This window comes from Cyprinodon variegatus, unplaced genomic scaffold (assembly GCF_000732505.1).
Source record: "Cyprinodon variegatus isolate N-32 unplaced genomic scaffold, C_variegatus-1.0 Scaffold19, whole genome shotgun sequence".
Lineage (NCBI taxonomy): Eukaryota > Metazoa > Chordata > Actinopteri > Cyprinodontiformes > Cyprinodontidae > Cyprinodon > Cyprinodon variegatus.
This window is the reverse complement of record NW_015150472.1, coordinates 1010972-1035225: the sequence shown is the minus strand read 5'-3', so window position 1 is coordinate 1035225 and position 24254 is coordinate 1010972. Positions and strand designations below refer to the sequence as shown.

The 24254-nt window shown below is 36.3% G+C and overlaps 1 protein-coding gene across 1 annotated transcript in view; it reads left to right on the top strand.

The window, feature by feature from the left end:
• The first annotated feature begins 3143 nt into the window (after positions 1-3143).
• The window catches only part of tnmd (tenomodulin), a 103792-nt gene continuing 82681 nt past the window's right edge, over positions 3144-24254 (top strand). The window contains exons 1-2 of the mRNA XM_015389133.1: positions 3144-3316; positions 6672-6806. Of these exons, the coding sequence (XP_015244619.1) occupies positions 3269-3316; positions 6672-6806 (183 nt within the window). The 5' untranslated portion in view covers positions 3144-3268. The remainder of the gene's footprint in view (positions 3317-6671; positions 6807-24254) is intronic.

The window sequence follows — 24254 nt, the reverse complement described above, 5'->3', positions numbered from 1 at the left end:
TTTTTTTACTTTTTTCCTGAAGTAAATTAGCTGATCTTCCAATAATAGTGAGGGTGTTACATTTTTTCCAGGTGTTATAATTCACTTTAAATATCCTAATAATAAACAAAAAAAATATGATCTGACACATTCTAAGTTTTCATTCTCAGTTTAAAAAAATAAATAATCTATCCCTCCAGATTGTTATCTAGCAATGAACCCTGCACTGTTCTGAGGCTGTTAAATTTTGACTAGCTCCAGTTGCTGCATGTGTTATTCATCCCCCTCCAGTGTGATTCCTTAAAACTAGTTTACAGCTCATACTCCTGATGTACGTGCAGCCCTGGAGTTAAGACTTGCATGAGTGGTTTAATTTTTTCTCTTCACAAGGAGATCCATTGCACGCCAGCCTGCAGTATGTAATTTGGGAGACTGACAGCGGTCACCAAGAATGGGGATCATATGGAAAATGATCCATCTTTTTTTCACTTTTATAAGGTACAATATTTGGTCATTGATGGAGGATTACATTTTAGATTTCTGTATTCCATTATAAAAGTTTTGCTGAAGCTAAGCTTTACTATTATGCCTTTAAAAACTATTCAATCATTTTGTTTTTGTTTTTATGTATGATCTGTGCAAGTGAAGATTTCTTTGTTTAATAGAGTTAATTCCTTTGTACTAATGTTCAGCAATCTCAGCTTTTGGTTTTAGAGTTTTTCTATAGGTAGAATCAATTGAGGAACAAAAGCAAAGAGAAGGTAGTCCAAGATGACTCAGAAAGTGTATGTTGATAATACATATGGTAACACCAATAAAACACAGTTGATCATAAAAGTATAAACACCTATCAAAATACAAGCCTATGTTTATATAACAAAAATAATAGCATAGTAACCCATCAAAAGACTGGGTTTTTTTATATTGTGTGTGACATTTTACCCAGCAAATTCTTTAAAAAAAATAAATAAAGTGGAAATAAAGTAAAAATATTCAAAGCATGCATTACAGTATAGGCTATGGTAATAACGTATACATTTCATAGGATATAATAGAATAGAATACATTAAAGTAAAATAGAGTAGATAATAAGACTAGACTTATTTCATCAATTACAGTAGAAATATTGTTTATTTTTTCTCAGATGAAAAATTCATGTGTACGAACACCAATATGATAAACGTTTTTTGGTAGAAATTATGGTTATGAAAAAAGTATTGATGTGAATTAGAAATACGTAATGTGGGGTCGTTGTTAAAGACATAAAAACCAAGTGTCAAAAATAAGTCAAAAGCTAATTCCACATGGTTCTCTTGTGCCATAAACCATGATAATAATTTTAAACATTTTGAGTCAATGTCCATGCTTTATATTAAACACAACCTTTCGATTGGGAGGATTAAGGTTTGCCTGTTGTTTGGACACTCATGCTTCTGCAACCCACCCAAAGACAGTATCACAAGACATTCCTACAGAGGTGCGCCTTTGCCCAACACTGTACTTTAAAGACAAAGCAAATGTCTCATGGTCTTTCTTTTCCTATTTGGGGACTGCTCTTCACATCACAGAGACTGCATCACGGCTTCCGTATCCAGGGACCAGAGGCTGCAAGCTTACAAAAAGCTAAGTGGGTCTGATGGTGGACATCAGAACCAAATTGCTGCAAGACAGAATTTTGCAACATTTCTGAGTTTTCAAAAGCTTTAAGATGCTAACTTGAAGTGGGAACTTTGAGAAAACTCCCCTGCTATAAGCCTTCCATGCTAAGCTGCTAACACTAAATGCTGAAGAAAACTCAAGCCTTCCAGACTGATAAGCAGAGGTACATGTCTAGCTAAAATCAGGAAGAGTTTCCGGCTGAATAATTTGTCTCTTTGATGGATTTTGATACTATGATGTGTTTACTGTTTGGTAAAAACACTCTAACAAATTAAATCACATTCTGACATGTTTAGAGCTGTTGTTTATGAAGCTAAATCAAACTTTATTTCACTAAGGGTTTAAACACTAATATAATGTTAACTGTCATGTGCTTTCTCATATGCTCATTAAATTTTGATTACCAAATTATAAGCAAAGTCATTTAATGGGAATCCTCTTCCTTTCTAGCTTCTAGGTCAACTAAAGAAGGCTAAGAATCAATTAACTGAAGGTTATCGATTTCTGATTAAGCAAGTCCTTTCATAAAACATATTTTCAAAATAATGTTTTATTGGATTTGCATTGTGAATTACAATTGCTCTTAACTAGCTAAAAGCTAATTTGACCATATTCCAAACTCTTCAAGATAAATTTGGTTCTCAAATATAAAACGCATGCTGAACTCTGGTATCATTGCACCATTTTATTAATTATGGTAGCCAAGCATGTTTTTGTTTACATGGCAGCTAAATTGAGCTGAATTTTGTAGGTTAGTCAAGAGTTTTTAACTGAAATATGTTCGTCTTGGAGCTGAAGGATTATTTTTAAACATTTTTATATTTTGAATGGAAGTTATGTTTTAAATGGTGAATTTATTCCATATATGTGCAGAGAGTTATCTGTTTGGTCTTGATTTGAGCTTGATTAACACTTTTGTTTGTTGTTCTAATACACGGACAGTAGGGGGTGTGTTCACAAACAATATATGACAGACAATTATTATGATTAAGCAACATATTTACCACCCTTACTGGGATGGGCAATAAATATATTAAAGTTTCACACCCGTTAAAATTTGTAGGTTTGCACATTTATGCAACCAGGCTATTGTAGGCTTTATTCTACCTACATATTTACCTTTAACAGATTTACTTATGTTTAGCTGCACATTGTCTAGGTCATATTATAGGAGGACATTATGTAAAAATTATTTATCATTGTCTCCCTTTTCTACTTGGTGAAAACATGCAGTAGTTCTTTACCAAGACTGTATGGAGAACCACTGTAATTATTTTCTGCTTAACCATTGTGTTTCAAGGACATTGGGATGTTGATAAGTCACTACAGTATTATTATCTAGCCATAGTTTATAATCTAGTCAACAGAAGGTTACTCTTTCAGGCAGATTTTTTTTTCTTTCTTTTTTACCACTTTTAAAATGGGAGCGGGCCAGCAGGCGGGACATCTGCTTTGCTTTAATGGGTAACACAACTTCTTCAGTTATTCCACTCCATCTCAAACTCCCCTCCCTTTTCAGTGCACTACTAAATTACAGCAGTTGAATGAAGCTTGGACTCTTTTCCTCGAATCGGTTTGGTATTTTCCTCAGCTGAGACGATCGGAAAGATTCCTCCTGTGGGCTTGCATCATGGAGGTTAGCAGTCAGTCCAGCAGTCAGCAAGTTTTGTGGAAAGATGTGAGTATATTTTATCATTTTCTATTTATTTTATCACAGTTAATTCATCAGCTGCAAGGATAGCTTGAAAATATGTTTTGTATGCATATTTTATTAAATCTTACTTGATGAACTTTAAAATATTAAGGATGATTAAATTAGTGGCAGGTGCAAAAAGTAGTTCTTTGAAAATATGAAAAAATTGTGAAATTGGAGTGTAATATTACAATTAAATATTTTAGTAGTCTGGTTTTTAGTATCTTTATATCTTGTAGAATTATCTATGTGTTCTTTTCACAGAATTATAATTTGTCCTGGTAAATCCTTCAGGTTCTTTACCCTCATCTCCCTTCTTTTGCTGTCTAATCCAAACCATTTTATGTACTTTAGCTTGTTCTTGCTACTTAAAATGAAGGATCAAAAGGAATTTTCTTTTGTTCTGAAACCCTTTTGCTCTGATTTCTTGTAGAGCTTGCATTGAATACAGCAACAGGTATCAACGCATTGTTTTTCTTATATATAGGAGTATAAGGGATAATTGTTTCATTGTACTTTAAAGAAAAGGCCACCGCTTTTGCAAGTATAAATCCAGGAATATATAGTGACAAAAGTGGTATAAATATGAAATCACCTGTGGCCTGATTTAGCTACCACAGGAATTTAAATGTGGATATGAGCCTGGCCTGGTGAGGTGTACCACAGCCTAAGCTTGTTGGTTATGTAGGCGAGGAGAATATTTTTCTGTTGTTTTCTTAAGAATTTGCTGTTTCTTGGCTTGATAACAACAGGAGGGCTCTGGGCACTTTTCCTCCCAGAGCTCAGGAGGAATTGCTTGACTGATTCTGAACTCCTAAACCTTTAAACACTAGTTGGTGGGCACTGTGCACTCAGACTGCTCATTCAAGTTCCATCCCTGTCTTTATTTCTGTCTGACTGACCGTCTGTCTTTCTATCCCACCTTTTTCCACTGAACATTTTATATTCAAAGGCAGCCAGTGAGAGCTTTGTCCTCTAGTTAAGTTTCCACTCCTTATGCAACCTGCCACATGAGAATGAATTTCATCCAGTTCTTTCTATTTTTCTTCCCCTCCTCTTACTGAGGAATTCAGCAAGTATGGAATTTCAGGCTACTGTAGATGTCTGTTTTTCATTGTGCCCTGAGGATTATTATAACTTTTATGTACCTCACATTTCTGTGGTTGATTTCTAAAATGCATCCAATGAAGAAATGTTCAGGTTGATTTCATATAATGGAAAAGCGATTGTACTTTTGAAGGCTGCTAAAGATTTTATCCAGAATCCAAAAGCACAGCTGTTTTTTTTTAAATCTGAATAGTTAGTCTACTCTATCAAATAAATACTTTACATAACCATTCATTTAGAAGATATAATATACAAATTTTATTATGTCACAACCCCAGACTTATGTTCTGTATTTAATGTATTTGGCAGAGAGTTTTATTCAAATTGACTGGAAAAATTAGACCCTAAGAAATACAAAACTTAGTTTTCACTACAGCAGTGGTCTCAAACTCCATACATTTAGGGTCAGTGTCCTGCAACTTTTTGATAGGTCTATGCTTACATTGCATGAATATTTGGAGTGAGGGATTACTGTAAAGACAATGACTCAGCGTAATCAGCCTGCTTTCACTTAGATGGACAAATTTTAACCAATTTTACTGCATGACTCGATTGAATTATCTCTCTAAAGTGCTTTAAGATGACATCCGCTTTAATTGGCTCTATGTATATAAACTAATTTTATCTGAATTGACTTAGTAGCTAGTGTTGGTCTACTGCATAATATAACGATAAGATATATTAAAGTTATTGGTTCTAAAATGATAAAATATCAGTAAGTTATGCAGTACAAATGTTTTCAAAGCACTGTATTATATTAAGAGTGAGTATGTAAATATACTGACCAATCCAAAATATGCTCAACCACAACACACAAGTTCAGCCCCCAAAAAAACGAAAGAAAAACAAAGCTGCACTATCATCAATTTTAAAGACACAAAGATAAGCAACACCAATTTTGTTAATTGAACGTAGCTCCTTTTTTCATGTATCTGCCTTTCTGTTGTCCTCTGAGACCCTAAAATGGTCCGCTGTGAATGAGAAGTTTTCATTTTCTCCCCGCTGGAGCTCCAGTGGAACAAAAGACTGTCTTTATTAATTTGTGTCCTTAAGCTTGGGGAATTGTTGGCAGCGGGCAGAGTTTTAATGCAAAAGGAAGTTTAATAACTGTAACCTTCACGTGACACATGTAGCTGTGAGTTTTTTTTCCTTTGGCTCTCTATCTGAGCCACTGCTAACCTTTTCAGTAGACAGTTTCTTTTTTTTTAGAGTGACCTACATGCATAAACCTACAAATGAAATGCAAAGAAATGCTGTTGTAAAGTAAGATCTTGCCATGTGTTTTAAATACACTCAAGGCTAAATACGATTTCAAGGTACATTCAGTGGTTTTAGGCTAGAAAGGTCTGATAATGGGAATACTGGACCTTATTGGATTTTACCAAATTTCTATAAATTACCTCATCTTAAATAATAATCTTAAATATACAGTCTTACAAAAAAAAAAGGAAACGTTATGCTTTTTTCATCACAACCATAGGGAATAAGAAACAATAATGCTCTACTAACAATGATAAAGAAGATGAGGAAGCATAAAGATCCAAACTGACCAAAGCGAATTGAGGCACAAAACTGGACTAAAGGGAAAGCACAATGGATACATCAAAAGATGCAAGAGGCAAATGTATGAATAAAAAATACACAATGATAAGTGTTTAAAATGCAAAAAATAAAAATAAAAAATGTTAACATAAAAACTGTACATAAAAGTATTGACCGCCTAATTTTCTTTCTTCTTTCATTTTTTTTCCAAGTCATGAATCTTTATCTACAAGGATAAAATCTCAAGAGCTCAGCGCAGGAATTTTTTGTAAGGTTTTTGTCCAAAGAAAACTCTAGTTTTTCAGAAGAGACATTTTTAAGCCTTGCTGAAGTATGCTAAGGACAGTCTTGTGAATGAGTCTGATAGTGAAGCAGGTTCTTTAGCCTCATGAGACAAAATCATAGCTTTGTAGGGATATTTGAAGAATGTACGTAGCTGTAGCGCAACAAACATCATCTTCTTGTTAAAGCCTGTGCCTCATGCCACACTAAAATATTAGTGTTATTCAAGCTAAAGTTGCCCCAACCATGTATTTCATATATTGTACAACCACATACGTTTTTCAGTGGATCATTCTTTTTGAATCACAAATGAAAAGTTCTTATTTAAATACATCATATTTCTGGTGATTTCTGCTTCATTACGTTTTCCCTGTACAAGTTTTACAAACACACTATGAACTGTTTACAGGTGGAAGCAGAAAAGCAAAAGAAGACCAGATTTCACAACTACCACTGGATGGCTCTGGTCTTGGCCGTGGTGTTTCTGGTGCTTGCTGTCTGTGTTTTCAGTCTGAGATATCTGTGGGGCCCCAGTCTGGGAAAGGTAAGACTGAGAAGTATAATTTTCATATATCAGTCTTATTGCTACTGTGTCTGAGGTAAATGTGGTCTTCTTGACGGATTAAAAACAACATGAGTTTCCACATCTGCAAATCATGAAGGATTCTACAAAGACATAAGATAAGCAAGAGGGGGAACAGGAGGCCCCACAAGAAACCAGGGGCAGTGTTAATCTGGGGCCGATGGGTTACAGCTGTGTTTTCTCCCTCTCAGGTTTTGGCTGTCAGATCTATAGTTTTGTGGGTCCTTGGATCAGACCACAAACCTCTTTTAAATTCTTCATCCATTTATCCATTTATCTACTTTCTGCTCAGACTGTAAACATCTTTTCACAATGGAGGATCCTGGTAACTAAAAGCTGACCCTAATTGCTGTTGAGCAGAGTGGCTACAGGAGGACTGGAGCCTCTTGGCAATGTAATTGGGATAAACTCTTGTCCCAGCAATTTATCTTGTGAAATCCAATTCAATCGCACTTGATGGAGAACATTTTTCGCTCTCCTCCTTCTCCCCAGATTTTTCCCAAGAGACCAAAGAGCTAATTTACCCAAGTTGGAGGGAAAATACATCAATAATCTCACATCTAGGAAATGAATGCTGTGTATGTTCTAAGCTGAGTGGGAAAGAGAAATTATTTTTATGAATTGATAGAATTCAACACAATCTTAAAGCTGCTTTTATACGACTACTCTGTGTGCAGTCACGTTCAAGAGAAGAAATCAAGGATGTGCAGTGTCCTCATAGTTGCTTATTTTAATGACAATATCATTGTTATATCTAGTAAACATTAAATCAGAACACCCTCTGCTGTCTGATTCACATTAAGGTAAAAAGTCATCTACGGAGTGCACTCTTTAGCTAAGGTTGGCAAAGGGTCACATGCACTTTCTGTAAGGATGGTATTGTCCACATGCTCCTTTTTCAACACAGATATAAATCACCTTTGAGCCATCTCCTTTGTCCTTGTTAAATATTTCATGCCGGAGGCAGAGCAGTCATTATTTCCACTTTAATAAGCTGTGATCATTCTCACGTGGCTCAAAATGTGTTGATGGCAGAGGTTGCCCAGGCGATGAATATCAAACCTGCAGACCCTGGGTTTTGCATTAATGGGGCCTTGAGGGGGAGGCTTATTGTCTGGTCTTTACATCAGAGAGTTAGATGAATCCACTTTAGAAAAATAATGAAAAAAAATCACCTGTATGACAGAAGGAAAAGAAACTTTATAAAACATGGAGAAACTGAGCTATTGCACTGTGAAATGGCATCTGCTCCCTTAAAGGAGAAGTTCGGTTTTTTACACTTTAAGCCCATTTTCTGTAGTGTCCAGGATGAAATCGAATGATCGACACCAAAAGTTTGACAATTGCTCCTGTCTCTGCTTTTTGGCTCATTTAGAATCAACCCCTGGCTGCTTTAGAATGGCTTTCATAGAGCATGTCCGATAATGTCCTTAAAACAACCTTAAACGTTCTTTTGTTTAAATATGCTACTCACCGGGTCGTCAGCGCTGTTCAATGACGTTCCAAAAAAAGTTTCGTGAAGAAAAAACGTTCCTGTAGTGTTTTATTTAGCATTTTGTAAATCCCATTGAGTTCTGTTGGAATAGTCAATATTCCCCTGCCACCGGAAACGGAAATGGGGCCTGTTTACACAGTTGTAGTCTTTTCGCTTCACTCTGTGTACTCCGACGTCGAGAATCAAGAATCCAACTTTCGTATTCCATTTTCAGAGTTTTTTAAAGTGTTTAACAGAGACGTTAGCACCTCGATGTCGGAGTACACAGAGTGAAGCGAAAAGACTACAACTGTGTAAACAGGCCCCATTTCCGTTTCCGGTGGCAGCGGAATATTGACTATTCCTACAGAACTCAATGGGATTTACAAAATGCTAAATAAAACACTACAGGAACGTTTTTTCTTTACGAAACTTTTTTTGGAACGTCATTGAACAGCGCTGACGACCCGGTGAGTAGCATATTTAAAAAAAAGAACGTTTAAGGTTGTTTTAAGGACATTATCGGACATGCTCTATGCTAGCCATTCTAAAGCAGCCAGGGGGTGATTCTAAATGAGCCAAAAAGCAGAGACAGGACCAATTGTCAAACTTTTGGTGTCGATCATTCGATTTCATCCTGGACACTACAGAAAATGTAGCCTGGGTGCCAGTCCGAACTTAGCCCCGCCCACAAGGTTTGAGTTCGGGGAAGTTCGGTCTGGCTCTGCTCCATAGTAGCGCGAGTATTAAAGCCCACTGTCAGGCGATCCAATCAAATTGTCAGGGCAGACTTTATACGATGATGGACAGATGATCAAGAGTAACGTAATCAACCACGTGACCAAAGCGCGCTAGGGTGACAACAATAATGGCTGCCGCTGGAGAGTTTGGGTGAGTAGATTCTGCTATTAGGTCTGTTCTAGAAGATATCGACAGCAAATTAATTTTAAAAGAGGAACAGAGAAACGCGAAACTGCACGCTTTGATTTTTGTGGACAACAACTATGCCTCGCTTAACATACGTCACGCACTCCGTTGCTCTTATTGGTTGTAGATCTATCCAATTGAGTACAGAGGCATTTTTTTTCCTGGTTCGTTCGAAACACGCCCCATAATCACAGCTCTATGGAGCAGTATCAGACTCATATTCTGACTAGAATTGAGTCGGACTACGTCAGGCTACAGAAAATGGGCTTAAAGTGTAAAAAACCGAACTTCTCCTTTAATGAGTTTTTCTGGTTTTGTTTTTTGTGACACTTAAAGATTTCAAATGAACATAAATATTACTAACAGACTAATCTAACCTTGATTGGTTAAAAAACATTATCCAGTATTTATCATTGTTAACTTTATCCTTAATTATTTGTAAGAATTGTGGCCCACTTGTTTTGCAGAATTGTTTAATTAAGTTGCACTGCAGGGTTTTGGATTTAAAGACCTTGTTTCAAGTGTTATTCAATTGTTTGGACCTTGACATTTTAAAGATTCATTTATTCTTATTTAGAAGTGTACTTGTCACGGCTCAGAACAGATGACCCAGTATTCAAGGCAAGTTAGACAGTGGGATTACTCAAAAAGCATTAATTTAAAAACAGATCTGCAGTAGTAGTGACAAGTGCTCCCTAGGCAGGAACCTCTACAGGAGAGAAATACAGGTTAGTGACCATGATAATGACGGAGGATGATTATGAATTTGCGAGACACTACCCTGGTTTTTTAGCTCAGTCCATGCCCAGGGAACAAGGTTGATTCCATTGACAAGACGCAGCGGTTGCCACACAGAGAGATCCAGACGCTAAAACCTTGAAGATTAAAGAACTGACAGGAGATCAGATTTAAACAGATGAAGGTAAGCAGGATAATACAGAGGGCAAAACCAAAGCCAATGCCAAGGCCGTGTTCAGGATACAGAACCAGGAAACATCCCCAAGTTAATTAGACAGGAAAAATCCGGCAGGAATCCAAAGACAGGTTAGACAAACAGATCTGAGGGGAGCAAGCAGGCTAAGTGGTTAACAGGCAGAACAGGTAAGGATCAGGTAATCAGAAACACTAAGGTAACGCTGAAACATTCTCGCCACTAGCCAGGAGTCCAAAAATAGGTCAGGCAAACTGATCGGATGGGAACAGGAGGGCTCAGTGGTTTAGAGGCACAGCAGGAAATCAGAAACACTAAGGTAACACTGGACACACACACACACAGATTTATCATGCCAGCAGCGGCGGGGGAGAAAATAACCCGGAATGAACTCTGACAAACTGATCTGATCTTCCAGTTTTGCTTGTGCAAAAATGCGTCTTTGCGCATGTGTGGCTCAGAGTCTGCGCTTTCTGCTCCACTCTAAAGGTTCGCTCTCAGCAGTATTGCTCTTCCTTCTCTCTGTACTTAATAAACTTTGTGGCTGATCATCTGCTAGCAAGCATAAAAAAATCCCTTTGTCTAACTATCAAGATTTTATTTCTACCAGCTCACTAAACATTCTTTAATTTCTACAAAAATGAATCCCTAAATTATATCCAAAGAAAATATTTCATTGTATACTGTTTATTTTTGGATAAAGAGCCAGGTGAAAAGGTAAATAGACCTTTGAATATTTCTCTCTCATTGTTCTCCTTTCTATCTATTTGAATATTATGTAAATGTTTCCTTGTATTGTCATTAAAACATTATCTATGTTTACTTTGAATATGTCAGAATTTAATTTAGCATATTCATTTAATTTAGGTCTGGATTGCCATGAATTTTCTATTCCTTTTTATATCAAAACCCTGTGAATTTAAATAGACTTTGACCCCTGAGCATTGGGGAAATTCTCAGAAATAAAGCCAAAATTGCCAAAGTAGAAAGAAGAATGTTTTTGTTCTTTGCTTTTTTTGCTTTTTTTTTTTTTTTGCCATATAATCTCAAGAACGGACAAGTCCGCTCTGATACTTGGTAAATAGAGAGAGAAGAGAATAATATCCGGGGACTCTGTCCGTTCTCGGTCTGCTGTTCTTGTAAATTGGAACAGTACAAGGGCTGAGGCTGATGACATTTCACGATTACACGAGTACATGAGAACATACAAGTACACATATTGGGAAATACCCTAAGACTAAATCTAAAATGGCTGTCAAAAACAACACTGCTTCACCGTGACTGCAAGCCCTGACACCTCCGTTGATCTCTGTTCTGGGAAAGCTGAGGTGTCAATGTTCAGGTGAGTATGGTGTGTCCATGCCACTGATCTTTATTTATTCACTGGATTGCTGATAGTCCAAAAAAAGTGAAGCTGTAGGCCGCCATATTGGAACTCCCCGCTCCCACAGAGACGTGCCATAAAAATGCCATTTCACTGCAAGAACAAGTGGTTTTCCAGCTGTGGGAAGACATTTCACAGGTCAGTGGATGTACTAACCAAGACAATCCATATATACGCCGATCTATCCCATAGTATAATATGTAGCTTAATATGTCAATGGCTGACTAAGCCATTGACATTGTGTCTAATGTTAGAAAATAGAAAGTAGAGTAAATAGAAAGTCATTTACTGTGAAATTTCAATGTAGTAATTCTTTATTAAGTGGAATGTATATTGCATGTTATATTGAGGAAAAAAAGGAGCTCAAACACAGACACAAGGCTGATGCACAGACATAGCATAACAATATATGTCATTATACATGCACACATTGCAAATAGGAAAATACTATAACATATGTGAAACGTCTTCTAGAAAAATTTACGTCTAGTTGTTTTAACTGAACTATTCAAGCTGTTTACTAGTTCTTTTCTAGAGTCCCTGGGCTAAATTTCTTCTGTAAAACTCAGAAAGAACAATGCAGGTAGTCTGTTTATCAAAGTAGCTCTACTCAACATAAAACTGTGGGTTTAAAGAGTGGGTCTATCTAGACATGTGATCTGTGGTTTAAGACCTCTAATTCGGAATGTCCCCTCCCAATGCACATTAAAGAAATGTGTGGGTGTGAGGACTCTATAGCAAGCTTGGCAGGGGAACCTCAGACCTCCTTTGAAGCTTCATCCTTTTGAGAGTTTCTTGCAGAGGGGACTAAGCTTTACAGTCTTTAAAGCAAACCTGCATCCTGTTAAACCAATGTTCAAAATAAATAGCATGACTGTGGCACAACACTGGTTACCAATTATTGCAAGTTGTCCCAGTTCTGAGGTTACAAAAAACATTCAGACCGTCACCATACGTTGAGTGCCATATGCATTTTTTTCATGGGCAAGAGTATTCGAAAGGAAGGAGTAATAGAATAAAAAAATGACTGCATACATTGATTACTGTGATTAGACTGAGCTTAATCAGAATTGTGCTTTAATTGAAAATGATGATTTATGGTCACATCATTATCCTCTAAACACATGTTCCAATCATGTTCTACAGATTAGGGTAAACTGACCTGATTGCTCTTGTTTGTGTAGGAAAGGCCAGCAGTGTCTAATCTATTTCTTACTGCTGAATCATGAGCATTGATTAAAACTGAGGTCAGATAGGATTACACAGTTTTAGATAAGCTCCCAGAGTAACTTTGGTAAGTTGAACACTCCTGGAAAGACAACAACTACATGGATACATTTTTTAGTTGATCAACATTTTTGAACCAACTTTCAAATGAATAATTGTTTTAGTTATTGAATGTCTTTAAGCCATATCTTTCTCTGAGTTATCATTGTCTGAGATTAAAACAAAAAGGTGTGACATAAAAGTCTTTTTCGGAGCACCGTACATCTGTACATGATCAAGGTAAAACAACCACCGTCCTGATGGTTAACAGATGAATTGCTACAGTTGATTGATGGTTTTCTTGTTCAGTTTTGACATCTGACTGCTACACAGCATTTATTGATTCAGCAGCTAATCCTGAGCTGCATCTTTACATGTATAGAATTGGGGCATGTCATTCAAAGCCGCGGGATAAAGTATATTCTGTGTGTTTTAAACAGGAGTGATGCTGATAGCTGAACTCAAGCAATTTAAAAAGCACATATCAGCATCCTCAATCATGTTTAGTGATATAGGCATACTGTTTGTTGTCATGGCTCTCTCTTAGCTGCTAGGAGACATATTCAATTTATATTTTCACATCATAAACTTCATACATATAATACTCAATGGTCATCATAACGGATTCAATCAGAACATGTAATTCTTAAAAATCTTTTGTCACATATCATAACACAGTAGCTGTGACAATGTAAGATTAAAATAAGATTAAAACACAGCTAAATGGTTGACTAACAACAAATCTTTCAAAAATGATTTGGGCTGGCATAAAATTAAAGGTTTAATTTCTCACTAATTTAATAAAAATACATACATTTGTAATTCATCTAATTGTTTTTATTTAATAGATACACATATTTCTTCTCTTAAAATTATATACTTACTATACTATAGATTTGATATAAATTATTGACATTGCTTCGGTATTTATATTATTTTCATGTGTAGGTATTTAGTTTGAAAAAAGCTTCTATTGTCACAGATGAAGCAATTTTTTTATGTAATGTATATGTTAACCACAAGGAATGAATACAAATTTTAAATGTTTTCATGTTTATTGACTTACATTTTAAATTTAAGATGCCTATGCATTAGTTTTTTTTATAGACGTTTATCTTACCAAATACATTTCTTTTAAAATAATTATGCTAAAAATTCGTAGAATTGTTAAACTTTGAAAAAGAAACTGATTCCTCATTTACCTCATCTTTATTTGAACAGCATTAAATTTATCTAAGATAATAATGTAAAGCATTTTGGTTAGACTTCTTATTTAATGGACTTCTGGTTTGGCGGTGTAGTGAAAGGAAGCAGGGTGAAGGAGCTCCCGGCCAACTTTTCTTAAATTTCTTTAAAATAGGAGTTTTACACTTCGATCTTCTATCAAGCTCCAGAGTGACAGAACCACAGTTCGTGCATCTTTGTGACGTTACAATGGCCAGTGATAATCCTAAACAATAAAAGCTTTCTAATTCAACCAGGCGAACGAATAGCCTAGCTAGTAGGTAGCCTCAATGGCTGCAGCTTCCGCCGATTCTGGACCACCTGGCGAAAGTAAATGCGAAGAACCTGGTTCCATGTCCCAACTGGTCACAGAACTATCCAAACAGCAGAACAACTTTAAAGAAGACGTGGCCGCATTAATTCAAGAGTCGATTCGGCCTCTGCAAACTTCGGTGGACGGGCTGCGGGACGAAGTGAATTCTTTTCAGAGCCGCCTTGTAGCTGCGGAAAACCTGGCAGCCGATAATAATCCTTGAAGGAATGCCTGGAAAACCTTGAAAATCGATCTCACAATCTACGCATACTTAATATACTTGAAGGCATTGAAGACGGGCAGGATCCAACTAAGTTCATCTCCAAGTTGCTAAAGGATGTCATGGGGGACGACATATTTCCTTCTCCCCCAGAATTGGAGCGCGCTCAACGCACAGCTGGATCCAAGCCAGCAGCAGGACGCCCACCGTGCCCTTTCATCCTTTTCGTCCATCGCTACCGGGAAAAGGAAGTCGCTTTGAGATGGACCAAGCAGCATAAAGTAAAGTTTCAGGGAACCACCCTGAGAATATATCCAGATCTCAGCATCGCTCTTGCAAAGAAAAGGTCGAATTTAACGATGTTAAAGGAGCGCTTTACCAGAAAGATGTGTCTTTTCGTCTTCTGTTCCCTGCCCATCTTAATGTCATGTTAAAGGCAGAAAGCCACTTATTTGAAAAGCCTGAGGAAGCCCAGGTATTCTACGACCGCTGCATTGCAAAATAAACATATGACGGCAGACTTTTTTTTTTTCAGGTGGGTTATTGTAACAAATTGCTTAGTAAGGTGTTGTACCTGCGAATTTTGCATTGTACGATTGGATAAAACATTTCAGCCTCAAGTGGATGCACCCCTTTTTAAAAAAAAATTATTTTATTATTATTATTTTTTTCTCTCTCTCCGTTACTCGGCTTTCACAATTTAGTGAACTTCAGCCTAATATCTACATTCATAATCAAGCTGGTTATTGTACAATTGTTCTGTGGAGCTAATAATACCCACTGTTTATAGTTTCTGGTACTGTTTTAATTGATTATACAAAGAATGTAACTCCTGCTTGCTAAGTTTATGGGGAACCTTTCAAAGTCAGTTTGGGACAGTGTATGGCCTATGGTAGACCTATGAGATGTTTAAGGGAAGGCAGCTGGCTTCGACAAGACTTGTTATTTAATATTAAAAATGTTTATAGAATTTGCTTCTCTCATCTGAAGAATACTGCAAAAATTTTAAATAGTGCTGTCACCACTCATCACAGTGGTGATGCTAAGAAACATATCCATGCATTTCTTTCTTCAAAGTCTGACTATTGTAATTCTTCACTGTCAGTAACTGTAGTTAAATGCCTTCAGCTGATCCAAAGTACTGCAGGTTTCTGATGAAAATTAAAAAGAGAGAGATAGATCATATTTTTCCTATTAAAGCTTCATTTCATTGGCTCCCTGTTCATTTTCATTTCACTTTCAAAATGGGCCTCTCTGTGTTTGTTTTAATTTGAAAAGAAAAAAAAAGAAACTGTAAATGTGACAAAATTAGAAAAAGATTAAATGATTTAGTGGTTGAAAATTTACAACATAAAACCAAACAATATTTAACTATATTTTCTAATGCTATTCAATTTAGTGAGTGCTCTGAGGTACTATAGAGTCCTTTTCAATTATTGATGCAAATTTAAACAGACAAGTCTGAGAATTAACAGGTGTGATTATAAACAGGAAAGAAGTTTTGGAATACTGATGGAGATTGTTTTACCAAAAACGGTAATCACACAATTTGTTATCCATTTTACAAATTACTTTTTTTAACGCAAGAGATGCAATTCTAAATCATATCTGAAACTTATTAGAAAACATTCTACATAATCTATTAAGTTACAAAAGCTACTGGATCATGAGAAGACACAACTTTACACATACTACACAATACACAGCATGCATTAACTATTACACAGGGATTTTACTGTAGCACTGCAATTAGGCTGATTCCCATCTACAGCCATGCATGCTCAGCTGCATTGCAGTTCACCAAAGCATTGGATCTCCCACACCCATCTTTGTATGAAAACCACAGAAAAGTAATTTGCTCTGTACGTTGTATTTCAATATGACATGATAACCACCTGGGAACTCCTTTTAATTACCTGCAAACATATGTTGTTACAGGGGCCTGAGAATGATAGTTTGCGTTCATTTTTCCCATGGGATGAATATGTGTTTGAAACAGAGATAGAAAGAATATCAGAAAAGGACAGGGTGCCATTGCATGCAACATTTTAAAAAATGAGGAAACACTTAAGAGTCTGGATTAGATTTCTCCACATTCTCTTTTGGCTTACAGTGAACCTCTGTTTGCTGTGTGCTCATTATTGTTGTGGGCCCTGAGTATCACAGGGGGATTCTTCATCCTTGTAAATTAATCCTCTTTTATTACCATTTCACATCAGCAAGTCTGAGAAAATGAAATCTTACTGTTGATGTGAACAGATAAGGGAATAGAATAGAACAGAATAGAGTAGAACAGAACAGAACAAAATAGAATAGATCAGTTAACTGAAACAAAATTACAGTACACCGAGTCCCCTTAAGACTGAATAAAAGGGATCTTAAATTGGAAAGTAAAAGAAAAATGATTTACACCGTTTTTACAAATTAATCTTAAATATTAGGTCTCCCTAATTTAATACATCCTTCAAAAACTTTTCGTTAAAATTATGACAACTCTCTTTGAGATATAGCCAAATCCTGAGATATGTGCTTATCTGTCCTGATCATTAGTTAACATCAGTTTTTAGGTGCTGAACCAGTTTCTAGAGTGTAATTAGATATGCTTTGTTCAAAACCATCTGATTTTAGCTTGCAAGGGTCCTTGTCCGACAGGAAGTTTTTAGGCTTTAAAACAAAAGTCTTTAAGGCAGCGCCTTAGTAATCTGTTTGTTTGTATTGGCCAAGTGGGGGTGGAGGTTTGACAGGACCAAGATGCAGACACAAAAGCTTGAGGTGGTTACTTGAAGGTTTAATAAAACAAAAGGGTAACAGAAGCAAAAATCCAAAGAAATAACACCCTAGAATCCACAAAAATAGAGAAGCAGGAATACTTAAAAAAAAAAAGGGGGGGCAAAGAAATGACAAAGATAAACCAGCAAAGAGTGACTGGACTGGAGGAGAATATATGGCGGAGAGAAACAAAGACGAGGCTAATTAGCAGATTGGGAGCAGGTGTGAACAGAGGCAGGAAGGGAGCTAGGGAAAGTGAGACTGACACAAGAGAGCAAACAAGAAACATCTAAGAACTCAAAAACAATCAAAAATACCTAGAACACAAACATGGAAATAAGACCAATGAAAGCTCAGAGATAAAACTTGAACAGAACCAAAACCATGACAGTTTTTTTTTTATTTGATGTAGAGCTGAATGACATGCCAAAGAGTTATTTCAACTAGTTTAATCTTCCGTTAGAATTTTGTCATATGCAACGCAGGCCTGGTCTACAAAGAGTCTAGTTGGGCACATTTGGTCCACAAGGTTTTCTCCAAGGATTGCTCCACTTAGGTTATCAAGGTTTACATTTTTTCTTCTTGTGTTTTTTTTTTGCATATACAGCTATTTTCAGATCTTCCCATGGTTGTTCAAGCCTTGACTCTGGCTTGGCCACTCCAGGACATCTACTAAGTTGTTCTGAAGGTTGTGTTTTTTTGTATGGTCTGCATTTTGTGTAAACTTCAGGCCTTTTATTAATTATTTTATTAAAATATGAAATTTTTCTACCCGCATCTCTGTCACCATTTCGTCATATTACACCCTGCTTCATCTATGAGAATTTATCCTTTGGGCCTTTCTGTGGAATCTGGTTTAAAGATTCTATGTAAAACAGAAAAAATGTTGAATACAGTACCGTAACTGACACAAAAAGACACACTTTTGAAACAGATTTACATAAGATATAAAATGGTCCACAGCAGTTGGAACCCCTAGCATATTGGAACAGTTGGCCTATGTAAAAATGTGTACAACGTTTGTTGTTTAGGAGAACATGGTCAGTATTTGAGACACACTGTTGAAGCCCTCAAAGTGTACGATGTCCTCAATTATTCTGGATTTCTCCTAGCCTGATGGTATTATTTTGAAGCACAATGTCAACAATTAGTCTTGATTGTTGGGAGAAAACAGCAGTCCTCTCACCGCGTATCCTTCAATTCTACAAAGGGGGAAAAACAAAAGTATACACACAGTGAAAAAATAGTATTGTGATTAACCTTACAGTCAATTACCTGCTGTCTTCTCTGAATTTTCCTGATAATGCTACTACGGATAGCCTATGATAGCCTAAGTTTCATGTAGCAGGTTCACCCAAAACTTTGAGTTGTCTAAACCTGAAAACAGGGAGACTCTGACATTTCCGGTTCACAAAGAAAGTTTATTCACCCTCTGCTTCGGTCACCATAGTAACATTCTCCACAGAGCTAACCTGGATGGTAGCAGTTTTTCGTTTTTCTTCAGTATACTCAGAGTGTCCTCTGTCTCCACTCTACTTGCAGCCAATCATGCTGTTTTATTTTCTAATTTATTAGATTTTTTTCAAGTTTTGTGCAAATTATATATATATATATATATATATATATATATATATATATATATATATATATATATATATATATATATATATATATCATTCACTAGGTCCTTTACACACATTAGGTTTTAGAAACAAACATGCATGTCCGTTTGACGAGGATCTTATTTAAGAAGGATCGGCAGTTTTTCACAGAGAATTAAATATCTATAGGGAGAGGATTATACAACTCAGTTAACAGGGAATAAGATTCCTTGTATTTGTTTTTGTTTAATATGAGCGAGATATGGATCATTTTATTTTTATTTAGTTATATTTACAGTACATGAAGAATTCCTGAAATAATTTTCAGATTACAGATAAATAGATGAATTAATTTTGTGGAGGAAAAGGAATTACTTTAGGATTAGGATTCACTCGATGATGACAACCTAATGAGCCTACTGGTACAATCTGAAGCCATTCTATGGGACTGATGGCCGCTTATAACGGCCATTTGTCTGCAAACAGCCTCTGTACACATGTGGGTGTACATGTGTGTGTACATGTCTGTACATGTGAGATATTTTTTTGAAAATGAGAGAAGATGAGTTTTGCAGATTATGTATTCATACCTAAAAAGCGTTTGGGGTTTGCCCAAAAAAGTGTTTGTTTTTTAAAAGAAAAAAGGTTAGGGGATGAAAAATTGGTTTTTAGAATAGGGAAATGGTGTTTTGGCAATTGTGAAAAACTGTAGCAGGAAAATATGGCATAAGAACTATCAACTCAGTGGTGATAGATGCAGCTCCCAGCCCCCAAACTTCACATTTTCTATCACATTAGATTTGATACACTTGCTGCTATTTTTAATTCATGAACCACTTTCATTGAGATTATCTCTGGGGCAGCAGTCGTGTGCAGAGTAATTGTGAACCTGTGGATGTTGTAAACCAGTTTTTCCTGGGGAACCTTGAATAGATCGCAGGTGCTGTTGCTCTGTATGGTAGAACTGCCTGAGAAATTCATGAATGTCAAACTAGAGGAAAGTGCTCCATTATTCAAGTTGAAATTGCATTACTCACCTTGATGCCTTCCCCTCTTTGGTCCCAAGGTAGCTGCAGAGTTGTCGCTCCTGATGGCCTCTTAAAGGCCTCACTGTCAGCAGCGGCTGCTTTAATGAACACGGCTATTCCTGCTGCTTTTCTGCTGGTCACAGGTGTACAGCTTTCCAAGGCCGAGCTCACCTTTGTTTATTTATTGCTTGCTGGATGTGTACACCGAGCACCCCCTCTGAGTCCAGATGTCAACAGCAGAGGAAGAAACAAGATTTGATCAAGATATGATTCAATCTTTATGTCATGTGGTCTTTCTTGTTATTTTTGCTCTTCTGCAGAAATAAAACAATACATTTCAACTGGATTCAGTTGTGTCATTTTAAGGTAAGAAGGTGATTATTCTAAGGCAGCAACAGGCCTAATCTAAACAGCTGGACCTTGTGGGAGGCTTGCTCCTGAGTCTGTAATCTTTTCTGAATTCTCTTGTCAAGCTCATTCATTCATTAGCAAGCCAATGTCCACCGGTACTTCTCCCTGGCTGTTAAATTAGGCCACAACAGGCTCCCTTGTAAGATGATGCTTTATGCCTTCTTCGGGGGGAGCAGTCAAGAGGTTGGAAAAATGGTAATCTATAAAAAAAGAAAGAGAGTTGGCTTAGATTGTTGCCAGCAAAGTGCCTGAGGTAGCACAGTTTCATGGCGGCTGTGGCACAATGCCTTCTTTTAGAATTGCTGCAGAAAGTACTGGGATATGTATTTCAGCTAAATATTGATTTTTAGAAGCTGGGATGATACAAATGCGGGAGAAATCCTCTTAATTACTAGCGCTTTATTTTGCCAATCCAATAGCAGCTCATATGCAGCTTGTTTAATGTACGGTATGGTGGGTAAACAGGCATAAATGCACGACTTTCCCTTTCGAGATTCTGTGTCTTCCTCCTCCCCATCTCATGGGTGTGACTGCCAAGAAGACTCTCTGCTCTGTTATACAATTTACACCGTGATTGAGCTTTCACATCCACTTTTGTTCCCACAGTAAGTCTGTGCCACTCACGGGCTCAACATGCATTTACTGCCACAATGCAGCGGACTGGAATTAATGTGTCTATCTTTCTTTCATTATTATATTCAGTAGAAAATATAATACATATATTTTTTATGCTATATAAATTTTGATTCATGTTACTGCATTTGCTAATCAATTATACATTTGAATTTTCTGTTATTCCCAAAAAACCTATTGAGGTCCGCTTTTTGTAAGTCAGGTCCTCATTGGTAATTATGAACAATGAGTAAAAATGCTGCAATCCCTGCAGTTGAAATTGAGTTTTATATATTGACTTTGTTATCCTTGAACCACTTTATGACTATTTTGGGTGTATGCCTAATTGTATGTCTATTAGAAAAAACATCTGTCCCAAAGTTTCACTGGATAAGGTCTTAAGATGTTGTCATATTTCTTCAAAATAGTCTCTTGTTATGATATCATCTATTTTGTGAAATTCACCGTCTCCTATATCAGCATAACATAACCATTATAAGATTCTGCCACCCTTATAGTTGAAAATAGAAATGCGTGCTTTAGGTTCCAAGCTTCAATCTTTTTTTCTCTGAATGGAACAACTTTCATTGTAGCTAAATATTTACATTTTAGAATTGTCCAAACAAAGTTTTTCTAGAAAATTAAGATATTAGGCCACAGGCATTCCTAAAATCTATAATCTGGCTAGAAGAAAATATGCTTTTGGCATAGTGGCTTTCTACTTTCTCAGTGTCCATTTCAGCGCCTGTTGTCACATGTCATGTGACATCTTCATAATCTCCTCAGCTAATTTATAATGCACATTCTGGAACACACAATCTCACAAATTCATGACGTCCCCAACTTTAAATGTAAAGTAATTATTGAGCATATTTAAATTCAAAAACAGAAATAAAACGATTTCCTAAAACAAAATTGAAATCAGAAAATATAAATATTTCTAGTCTTTCAAATTAAATTAAAATAAGAAACTCTTAAAAGATGTTTTTTTATATGCTAATGATAAATATCTCATAAAATAAGAGCAGTTGGAAGCTGAACGAATCCTTTAAAGATTTTTAATTTCATGTCCCTTTTAAAAGTTCTCTATCTTACTGGAAAATCCACAAATCACTTCTAAACTGTACATAAGTATGAGAAAGAAATTGTTTTTCTTAAGCCATTTTGATCCAACACTTAATTCAAGGGAGAAAAATGTGCATGAACCCTCCTTGGATGAGAAGCAACCCACACATAGATCATATCAGGATGCTTCACTGCTGGAGTGAGACAGGACTTTTTATGCATACCTTTTCTTCCCCAGACAAATGATTTTCCAGATTTCCCAGTGAGATGGAAAACAGACTGAGCTGAGAAAAAAATAAGTCTTCTGTTGTCCATCCTTGAGCTTTCTGCAGAAATTCAATCTGTCATTTATGTTTTCTAGGAGAGAGGGGTCCCTGTCTTGCACTATGTGTCACAAAACCACCTGGTGATAAAGATGAGTCAGCAACAGGATACAACATGGGTCACAAATAAATTGTATTTCTTTCGATATACCCTACAGGAAAGAAGCGGTTCTTTTAGGTTCAAGATAATAAAGAGTGATCCTCTATACCTGTTTAAAACAAAGCAATAATTGCTGCAGTTTTCTTTTGAGTTAACCATGGCTAACACAAGAAGATAATGATTGCAATCACATCTGACCCTCTTCTGCAGCAATCACTCTGCTAATTAGATTGATGGAGTAATTTTAGACTGATTTTTTCACATCATTACATATTGTTATAAAATGACTACATGGAAATTAGCCTAGATTAAGTTTTTGTATGGGCAGAAATACACCTTAACAACAATTAAAAGTTAAGGCTGTGGAGTAATTATAGTGAAATGGATACAGCCTGTATTGTCCTACAGTAGGAAAAGTAACAAAACCCAGAAGGAAGTGAAACATAATGGTAGCATATGCTGTAGATGAAGCAAACAGTATAAAACAATTTTGTATATCAAAACCAAAAAATAAGAATGTATAAAAGGACAAATTTGTGACATAAGAATATATACGTATCAGCTATTAGTTGTTATAAAAAGCATAGCCAGAATAAAATGTGTTCAGCTAAGCAGGTTGGCCTCAAGAAATTAGCAAAAAGGATTTGTAGAGGTTACAGTATGTGTGTTCTTTTATTCAATTCATAAGAAAAAAATTTATTGATTTCAAATAAAATTAAAAAAATTTTTGTAAGTCATCAGGTTTTTTATTTCTGTGGTTTTATGCATCACTTAACTATACTGTAGGGGGCAACCATTTGGTTAATTCCCCTACACAAATTGCTGATTTTTGTTAAAGGGGTTGCTAGTTCTCTGCGTACTGCCTTAGACAACATAGCCCCTTTGAGAAAGAAAAACTTTAAAAGTAGTAATTTGGCTCCCTGGTTTAATGCAGAGCTGCACACCTTTAAGCAAAATACTAAGCAACTGGAGAGGAAAATGGCACTTTACATGCCTACGGGGATCCTACCTAGTCCAGAAAAACAGTTTACTTCATAAAACTAGATCAACATATTCATCTTCATTAATATAGAAGAATAAGAATAATCCCAGATTTCTTGTTGATGGCACCGACATGCCGTTTGCAAGTGTATTAACCGATAGTTCTGTCATCAGTTAACATAATCGTAAGTCCTAATTGCAGAATTGCATAATATATAATGATGTAGCCTAATAAAATCAACAATTGCTCCTGAGAAACCAAAAATGTAGTCATTTAGTCAAAATCTAGGTCAGGATTACAGCTGACTTATTGCTTAAGACTCCTATGTAAAGTCTGGAGCACACATAAAAGTTGTTCTAACTTGAGAGAAGATTAGAAGCAGGAGATAATGATGAATGCAGCGTTTAAGGACAAATTTATTCTGTGAATGTTTTTTGCACCACGCCCATTGTCTATCACTGACACAGACGTGGACAAATTGTTATTAAGAACCTGACTTCTCTTCAGGTAAGAGAAATTTAAAATATATTCAGAAAAAAAACAGAGGTCCTCTGGATGTTTCCCATAAAACAGCTCAACATATTCTCATTATCAGTTCCTTTGAAATCGTATGAAAAGTTATGCACAGTATTTCATACGTTTTGGACGTTTTTCCTCGAAAATACAGATCAGTGCGCATGTGCAGCCAGACAGACGAAAAAAGCAGATCCGCGCACGGACGTAAAACTGGGAAAAACAGTGCAATAATCACTTCTTCAGGTCTCTAACTAGGTTGCTTG